The following is a 9758-nucleotide window of genomic DNA, read 5'->3' on the forward strand; positions in this document are numbered from 1 at the left end:
CCACATCAACCTCTATGTGAGAAAAGCAGGCCAGGAGCTGCAGTCCTGGAGAAAGTGCGTTTTTCTGAGGTGTCAAGATAACCAGCTGGGGCGCCCCAGCACATGCTGTGTGATGTTTACCGGAACATTCACCCGAACGGAGAGGGACCTTTACTTCTCCAGCTTCTGTTTCTCCTCGTTTCCAAAATGCAGAATGAGTCGTTTTCCAGAGTGCGAGGCTCACGTCGCCGAGCCCGCCCCCACCCCCAGACCCACCGCCAGCGCGCCCTCCCTGCTCCGCCCGGTCCCGCATTGCCAAAAGTCACTGTGCAGAAAAGCGAAAGATCGCTCACTGACGATTTACGTCAACGGCCCACACGAGGACAGAGGATTCTGACTCGTATGAGTCAATGACGTGCTCCAGTTCCTTAGAGAAAAACTAACCCGTGCTTTATTTCACGTCCGTGGAGCGTTTTCCGTGACGTAGTTGGCGTTCGCTTTGATAAAGGACCCTTTCTAATGCACCGTAGTTCGAAGCATACCAGTTTAAAAGGAATGAATTCAAATTCTCCATGTGGTCAAGGGCTGAAAAGGAAGTTTTGTCTCATTCGGTGGTTGACTCCATCTGATTCATCACGTGTCCCTAAAAATTAACTGTGTGTTTAAGAGCCCGTGACGGACCGGTGTCTGTGTCTCTGTGGGACGCTCACCTCCTACGCGAGAGAACGCGGCTCACAGACATCATTCCGACACCACTAGCGCCCGGTCAGGCTGGGCCTGGAACCCAGTCTGCCGATCCCATGATCCGGGCTCTGTTCACGGTGCCAGAGCAGAGTCCGCCTCAGAGGGACGCAGAGCGGGGAGCCATGCCACAGGGCTGTCCCCTGGGCCTTTTCCGTGGCAGTTGTGGAGTGTGGCATGGCCGCTGGCTTCGGCGGAGTGGCACCAGGCCCCACTCCTTCCTAGCTCAGTGGCACCCAGCCAGCCATTGTGTTTCTGAGGCACAGTGTCAACTCCTGAAAGCAGAGAGTAGAGATACCACAACCCCCACACGACCGTCGTGAGGATTAAATAAAACAGAGTGAATGAAAGCACCGTGCAGAGCCGTGTGGACAGTAGGAGTCACCAGAACCTTGGTCACCTTGGGGAAGAACCGAGATTTTTAAGAGTGCAGACCGTAAGGGACATTTGCACAAGACGCTCCGTTCTCGTTTCTTCCGGAGGGTTTGGAGGTTCGGGGTGACCTGAGGGGGCCGAGGCTTGGCTTCTGGCTGCGGTGGGAAGGCTCGTTGCAATTCCCTCAAGGCCTCTGAGTGCTGCCATTGACATGCGTTTTGCCAAGATAAGAGGAATCCGGAGGGTCGGATGCCAGACGAGCAGGTCATCGCCCCGAGGGAGGGAACGCGCGAGCCTGTGATGTTGCCTGAGTCGTAACTTGTATTTTTTCAGATCGGACGTCCATCGTCACCCCTCCCGAGGACCGCGTGGTGATCAAGGGGACCACGGCCACGCTGCCGTGCGGAGCCACTCACGACCCCCGCGTCTCTGTCCGGTCAGCTCACCCAGTGACCCGTTAACATTCTGTGGGCTCACGGAGCGGGGGAGGCCAGAAGGGAGGATTTCGGGAGCTCTGCTTCCGGCCACAGATCCCTGGTTACGGCACCGTCCGGTCGAGGGCTCCGCCATCAATCACACGAATCCCATTTCCCACTCCGGCCTTGTGTATTGTTTGCAGTGAGCCGTGTTCCACTTCATGCCTCCCGTGCGGCTTGTCACGGTTTCTCTGCCCAGGTTAATACACTGTCTGTGAAGCGCACATGTCAGAGACTGATACTTAATGCAAGAAAAATCCGGAGGGATCGAATGGGGATTCAGCAGTGTTTACGCTGGGCCGTGCCAGACTCGAGAGGGGTTTCTCCACTCCGAGGGACGGTTCCACTGTGGGGCAGGGCGCGGAGGCCACCTGCACGCAGGACGGTGGCATCCACAGCCGTCTAAAGCAGGTGCAAAGAGGGGCGCCAGCCCACTCACTAACGGAATTGTAGCACCCCGTCTTTGAGCTCCCACGGGGAAAGCAACGGTGAAAACCGGGACGCCCCAGGTACATGCATGGAGCTGGCACGGGTGGCCGCTTCCCAGACACTCACCGCCTTCGGTGTGGTGTTCAACGTTCAGGCTCAGCCTTGAGAATAAATCCAGAAAGTACTGTCACCCAGCTGGTTGCTCTCCAGCGTTAGCTCAGAGGCATGCGGGTAGCCCCACGGGCAGAATCAGGGTGCCGCACCCCCCGCTTCCTAGGAACTTCCACCCTGAGCAAACGTTCACCTACGCCATTAACGGGGTTCGGAGACCAGGCTGTTTCCTCGCTCTTCCTGGCCAGGTGTCTGGCAAATCTTCATGCCTCCCTCCACCTGGCCTTCTGCTGCTCCCCAAGCTCAAAATCCGAGTCTGGTTTAGTGACAAGAATGTCGAAAGCCAGACAAACAAAACTGACAAGTGAATTACCAAGGGAGCCTGCGGGCTGTCCTAGAGGTAGTTAGCCCGCCTGGGAAGAATTCCCTGGTCCCCAGACCACTGGGGAGTATGAGCTGAGGAACGGAGAGCCACAGATGAGGTCGGGTTCCCGCCGCCCTCGGCGCTGCCCGCACCCCTCGGGCAGACCTGGGCCTCCCTCCCGAGGAGGACTTAGCGTACTCGCTCTTGGGGCCCCCCTCGCCCCACGGATTTTCTGCCCAGGACGCGTCGGGCCCTAAGTGACAATCACAGCTGAATCCCAGCCCCGAAATGAGCGATCTCGTGGTTTCCTTCTTGTGGGACAGGTCCTGTTCTGTCGCGGGGTCATTTCAGATAAATAGTCTGTCAGTGTCTGCGCTCTGCGCATATGAAGCCTTAAAGAACAAGGTACACTTTGAAAACTCAATCAAATCCCTTTGGAGCAGGAAGCCAGGCTCCCGTCCCCCCTGGAGAGTGGGGCGTCCTGCCCGCCGACGTCCAAAGGCCAGGCATCGATTCCGCTATCTGAAAAGAAAAACGTGCGGAAACTCTCATAAGTGAGATTAAACGCGAAAGAAATGCAGTTTTAAGGACAATCTGCCAGAACGGCTTGATGCTAAGAAAACACGTTTATGGGGTGTGGTCTGTTTTTGTTTTGTTTTGTTTTTTTCAGGAACTGGGTAATTCCACTCTGGGTTTTTTTATTTTTGTTTTTTGTTTTTTGTTTTTTTAAACAATCACTGCCTCCTTCCCCAGCAACAGCCTTGCCCTCGGGAGCATTCCTGGGCGGGGTGTGCAGGGCAGCAGCGGGACAGGTGGGGCGTGGCTGCGGAAACCAGAGGGCCAGATGAACATTCCCAGTTACCTTCTTCTGTTTTTGCCTCAGCATCTGTTGTTGTATTAGGACCAAGACACCTGGTCTTTTTCCTTTTCTTCCTTTTTTTATACGTGCAATTCCAATTGGCGTAGGATAAAATTTACTGTTTGAAGCACCACAATTCCGTGGTTTTAGCAAACCCACGAGGCGGGCGGTTGCTTCTTTGTCGTGGACGGGGTCAGCGGCCGGGGGCCTAACTCAAGACTCCGCTCGGCCCGCAGCTACGTCTGGAAGAAGGACAATGCCGTCCTCACGCCCTCGAGCAGCTCCAGAGCCGTGGTGGAGAAGGACGGGTCCCTCCTCATCAGCCAGACGTGGTCGGGCGACATCGGCGACTACACCTGCGAGGTCCTTTCCGAGGGGGGAAACGACTCCAGGGCGGCCCGGCTGGAAGTGATGTGAGTGCTGCGGCTGTTCCCCGGGGTCCCCCGTCAGCGCCTCCCGGAAGCCGGTCGGCCCCCTGATGACAGGCGACTGTCATCTACACGGGGGAGCCCGCGTTGTCCCAAGCCAGCAGGCAGGGGTCGCCGCTTCGTGCCTCACAGGCATGTGCTCACGGCGGTTTCGACCTCGGTTAGGCAGTTTGGTGACTGGCTCTCGTCATCGTCGTCCCTTCTTATCGTACCCCTCCCCGCCGCCCCCCGAGTGACACCACATTGTGACACACACTCTCGACCGCGCTGCATGTAAGTAAAAGTCCGCTTGGCCATCTCGGGCCATCAGAACTTCCGGTCGGTGGGAAACGCCGGGCTCGGCCCGCGGTGACGATGACATGCGAGCCCACTCAGTGCCAGCCGCCTCCCGCGGTGAGCCGACCCCTCCCATTAGGTCCTTAGGCGTCCTGCGCGTAGCTGCCCCTCGCCGCTGATCCGGGCCTTCCCGGGGGCGCCCAGGGCCCAGGGGGAGCCTCCCCGCTCCGTGTTCACCCTCTTTCTGCGACTCCCCCCGTCCACAGCCAGGAAGCTGGACGCCCACCCACAAGTTTTATTTCTCTGACGTATTTGCTTTCTGGAATTGCTGTCCCCCACAACGTTCCCCACACACACGCACACGCACACAAGTAAAACCTGACCCTGAAGACACACAGCAGGGCGGGTGTCAGAGCAGCAGCCGGCGTCCCCGGCTGCACGGGACATGCCGGGCCGTTAGGAAAGGCAGCTCGGAGGGGCGTTTCTTACCAGGCTCTGCCACCTCCCTCCACGAGGGGTTTGCAGACAAAATTCATCCCCTAAAGAGAGAATCTGAGCTCTGCATACAAGGCAGCGCTTGCTCGTCACTGAGTCCCTAGGTTCTGGCGAGGGGGCCGAAGGCAAAACGAGCGAGCGCGGGGGTGGGCACATGTGCCCGCATTTGGCCCAGGCCGCGAGCACCTGGGCGGACGCCGGCTTCCTGCCGGCCCCCGTGTGGGCGTTGCGGGTCTGCGGTGCATCTCAGGCCTGCTGCTGTCCCTCGGTCTCTCCAAGGTGACCCTGTGCTCTGCAGAGGTGACTCACTTGGGGAGCAGAGGCCGCCCTAGTCGGCCACGAAGCGGCAGGTCCCACAGCCTTGGGGGTGGGCTGGTGGTCTTGGCGCTGAGGCCACTCGGCTGCTGTGTGGACAGGCTGGGGCTCCCCACCCCACCTGTGGCCACGGACCCCGCTGACCTTGGGCGCCGTGTGCCCTCCTGTGCCCTGCTAGTCCCCTGTGAGGGACACCTCAGCTGTCTGCTGCCACCTCTGCCTGAAGGACCTGCTCATCCGCTCTTTAGGATTCAGCCACAGGGCCACTTGCTGCCATCCGCATGCCGGGCTGTCCCACAGTGCTTCCCGGCCCTGCCCGCGGCCTCCGGCAGCCTTGGCCGCCCAGGGCGGAAGCGAGGATGTTCGCAGCTCCCTCCCTGCTGAAATGGGAGCACCCGCCGGCCCGCTCTGCAATGCTGTCTTGGGCCCAAAAGCACTGGGGACACCGCAGGCCCCCAGTGAACGCACGCTGGGTGGTCGACTGCGTGAGGGCATGAGTGAACGCGTGTGTTACCCACCCTCCGACTCCACGCACACCCTTCCTCTCCCTCCCCGGGAGCTCCCAGCACCCCACCTAGCCCTGCTCGGCGCCACCCTGGGGCGCCCCCTCCGGCCACGGTTCAGGTCAGCGGTCTGCTTTTTTCCTGATTTTGATACCATTAGAGCCTGTGACCAGTGAATCCACATAAACTACCTCTGAGAACTCCGAGGTCATCATCACTGCTCCCACGTCAGACTCGCCACTGTTTCGTGAAGGCTCTGTCAGCAGAAGTCACGTCGCAAGTTCCCATATAGCGCGTTTTCACTCTGCACAATTTCATGTTCTGCTGATTTACATATCTTCCCTACTATTTGCTTATTTGATTTCCTCTAAGCGAAATACATTTTTCAGCAAGTGTTGCTGTCTCTATAAAATAATAGGTTTTCCGCAATGGGAAAACACCTCATCTCTAAATATAGAAATATTTGCAGATTTGTGATTCAAACCAATTTGGGGACGGCCGGCTACAAAACGGATTTGCAAGACAGTCGTTGCTGTGAACGGCTGGCGTGATGAGCACTCCACGCCCCAGTCTGCAGGAGTCGAGAGGGCTGAGGGCGATGGCACAGGCGTCTCCAGTTCCCAGGGCGTCTCGACTCCACACCACCAGCGGTGACAGCGGTGATGGCCATCGCCGTGACTCATGATTGCAGGGTGTTTTGTGCTTCTCAGAGAACTTTCAAATTGAGCTCGGCAGCGTTTTCGTGATTCACTCCGATGACAAAAGAAAAAGAAGAAGAGAGAAAATCTCACACTGCAGAGGCGACCGAGAGGCACTTACGGCAAACAGCGTCCTTCAGAAGCGCCGGAGCCTCCCCCGCCGCCCACTCGAGGGAAAAGCTACTCGGCTAAATACAGAAATTAGGAGCCCGCACAGTGGGCTCTCAGAGCCGCCGGCCGTGGGCCCGCGCCTGCCTGCGGGTGCTCTGCGTGCGGCATCTCGGCACCCTCTGCTTCTCAGCCTTGCAGGCCCAGCGGGGACCCGGCACGTTGCCGTGCGCTGTGCGGGGCGCTCGTGAGGCCCCGACCCGGAGTCCACCGAGGGAGGACACCACTCAGGCTGGCGGGAGGCTCCTCTCTCTCACGCGCCCTGTGTCGTTGGCACCGCAGCCCCTGACCGCTGCCGCGCCAGGCCTGTCCGCGTGCCGCTGAGCCCCGCACACCTGGAGCAGGGTCGGGCGCCCGCAGACGTCTGAGGGTGCCCCATGCCACGTACAGTCGGAGAGGATGTGCGTGTTGGCACCACAGAGGAGGACTATTTTGAAGGGTCTGCCCTCGTCCCCCCCGAGGGGAGGGGCTGCAGGCGCAGACGGCCCGCGATGCGCCCCACAAACGGACAGAACACGGGCGGGCGGAACCTGGTCGCCGGTCCTGTCAGTCATGCTGGTGCCTCGTGGGAAGGGGCCGGTGCTGGGGGGACACCACACCCCCCAAGCTTCTTGCTGTTCTGAGCACCCCAGAGGGACCAGGCCCCTGAGGCTTTGTGGACCGGTCGTCAGTCACATAAAGACCCCATCAGCGTCACACCTTCTGCCGTCAGAGACCCAGTCCTGTGAACCAGTTGTCAGAACCGACTCGAACGCTCGGACTCTGAGGTAGCGCGAGAGGTTTCTTACAGCAACATCGCTTGTGACAAAGCCACAATAAGGAGTGAACAATTTAACGCCACTTCTCGAGAATCATCAGGCCCGTCACCTTCATCCTCGGAGCGAAGCCAAAGAAGATGGCGTTGACCAGGCCATCGTTTGCGCATCAAAGGGGCAACGCTTTTACAGAAAGATGCTCGTGTGACCCTCCCCTGCCAGAGCCGTCCCCCCTGAAGCCACCGCTCTGCCAGCTGCTTTCTCCTGAGCCTTTTTCTAGGCTGTTTTTCTGAAACGCGCTGGCTGGACTGCCCCCCCCCCACCCCCATACAGTCCCGTTTCGCCGTCGTTAATTTCTGATGGGCCGGGGGGCTGGGTGGCGGCGGCTCCCCCTCCCCCCTGCAAACAGCAAAGCGACTCAGCGCTGCCCTCCATTGCCATCATCCCCTCCAATGTCTCGTTTGTCACCCTGTCAGCATGTCACCGTCTGAGTCACTCTGCTGACCATTTATCTCCTTTCAAAGTTGGCAGAGAAATGCCAAGACGCAATCTATTCCTATTAGATAAGATTCTCTGAAATGGGCTCAGAATATATTAAAGCCTCATTTATCAGTTGCTGATGGCTTAGTCAATATTTCACGAAGCCTAATTTTCCAGATAACCAAAACTTATCACGTAAGGAAGCGGGTGATGTATCCACCAGTTCTCTGCATTGTGAAACGCGTCCCGCCGAACACAGAGATGGTTTTCATGTGCCGTGGAGGCCGGGACTAGGAGAAGGTCTAAATGTTCTGGTTCGCAGCCCCGCGACATGCGCTGAGCGCGCACTCTGCGGCAGGCCGTCACTGTGGGCGGGACTTGGAGCCAGTGAAGTGGCGTTCGCTGGGCAGCAGCGGACGAGGTGGCAGTTTCTGAGCCGCGTCCCAAGGCAGCCTTGGCCTTCTAAGTTCTTAAGTCTTTCCCTTTTTCCAATCTTTTTTCAAAATCTGCCCATCCATCTCAGGCTCCTGGCTGCCAGTTTTGCTGTCCAGCATGCCAGCTCGTAGCCTCCCTGTGGCCTTCTCGTTGGTGGCTTTTGAGCTGCTGCGGGGGGAGGCAACTCAGAAGCCATGTGTACCAGACCACGTCCTGAGCAGGAGTCAGCTGGCTCTGAGGATGGAGGGCGCGTGCCTGAGTGTGCCCGAGGGCTTAGGAGCCAGCATCGGCACAGGGGAGGTACCCAGCCAGGGGCCTCTAGACAAGCAGCGGTGACCAGGCCAGTCCACAGAGCACTGCGGCCCCAGAGACAGGTCAGCTCGCTGGTCAGGCCGGGCGTCTGAGTGCGCCCGCGCCTCAGGCGGAGGGGAGCGTGTCCGAGGGCCCGTGACTCCCGGCCGTGGGAAAGGCCCACCCGGGAGTGGGCTCGGCTCCCACAGGGTCCTGTCCCAAGGCCACCGGCACATTGCGGGCTGCTGCGGGCCTCGTGGGCCACGGGCCACACGTCCCTGTTGTCTGGCAGGAGCCTGTCCCTTTACAGTCCGCCCGTCAGCCATCCACCCTCAGGGACGGGAGCGCCACTGTGCGCGGCTTGTCCCGAGCCAGCTGCTGCTCCCGCGTCGGCCACGCTGACCGCTCAGCCGCTGACCCAGCCTCTGCTGCACAGCTGTCCTGCACGCGGTCCCCCTCCTGACTGTTACGCAGCTCGTCACCTGGCCTGTCTGGTCACTGGGACACTTTCCAGGGAGCTGCCCTTGGGGTCCCAGCCCCCCGGAGCCAGCGTCAGACAGACAGCGGACATGTTGGGCTCGGGCACCTCTTTCATGCCTTCCTCCGGTCCCCAGCAGCGTCCCACCCCCAGCCTCCGCCCTCCCAGCCACGCGGCCCCCACGTCCCCCACCGGCGGCCCCGCTGCAGCCCTCGGCACTGCCCGCCCGGTACCCCCGAACCACCCCTGTCGCTCCATCCCAGGCGCCCTGCGTCGCCCCAGCCTGCGTGGGGGTCCCCTGCTTCTCCTTAGCCTGTCTGCCCGCGAGGACAGGCCTGTGGCAGCCCCTCCCCCAGCGTCCCCACACCCCGACGTGGGCAGCGTTCCTTTGCTCACCCGTCCGCTCCCGTGTGGGCCAACTCGTCCCTTTCCTTCACGTGGCACTGACCGCCCCGCGGTGCCAGGCACTGGCGATGCAGAGACCGCGGGCGAGAGGCTCTGCGGAGGAGGGGCTAGGACGCCCAGACACCCGTCGACCTGAGCAGTCTGTCCACTGCGGTGGGCGTCCCGCGGGGAGGTGACTAGTCTTGCTCAGGTTAGCCAGAGGGGACAGTGAGCCGGGAGGCTGAGCTGGGTTTCTGACGGGCCAGGCCCTCCGGTCGTGGACAGCGTGTGTGAGCGCACACGGGCCACGGCGCGGCTTGGCTCAGGAGCCGCTGGCGTTTGTGACGGCCAGGCGGTGTGGGGCAGGGCCGCGTGTGGGAGGGGCTGGCCGCATGTGCGGGGCGGGTGGCGTAGCCCCCATTGTGTGGCGGGCTCCCGTGCAGCCCAAGTGACAGCAAGCGGGGCAGTCGGGAGGACCACGGTCACAGCTTCGGGGAGGGCGGGGGCGCTGGACTCGGGGCCGGTCTGCGGCGACGCGGCAGGCGCGTTGGCGAAGCGGGCGTTTCGAGGCTGCAGCAGGTGAGGTTCTGTGACGGACAGGTGCGTGTCTGGAGGGCGGCGGTGGACGGAGTGGAAGTTCCGGGGTGTAACCGCCGGTCAGAGTGGAAGGATGGTCGTGACCCATCATCACCCCAGAGACGGTCCCTCTGAGCGGCTC

At 60.6% G+C, this 9758-nt stretch overlaps 1 protein-coding gene across 1 annotated transcript in view; it reads left to right on the forward strand.

Moving 5' to 3' along the window:
• Window positions 1–9758, forward strand: part of SDK1 (sidekick cell adhesion molecule 1) — a 200020-nt gene that overhangs the window by 28280 nt on the left and 161982 nt on the right. Inside the window, 3 exon segments of the mRNA XM_023532757.1 lie at window positions 193–350; window positions 1429–1531; window positions 3571–3747. Of these exon segments, the coding sequence (XP_023388525.1) occupies window positions 193–350; window positions 1429–1531; window positions 3571–3747 (438 nt within the window).

The sequence above is a fragment of the Pteropus vampyrus genome, unplaced genomic scaffold, assembly GCF_000151845.1.
Source record: "Pteropus vampyrus isolate Shadow unplaced genomic scaffold, Pvam_2.0 Scaffold90, whole genome shotgun sequence".
NCBI classification, from domain to species: Eukaryota; Metazoa; Chordata; class Mammalia; order Chiroptera; family Pteropodidae; genus Pteropus; species Pteropus vampyrus.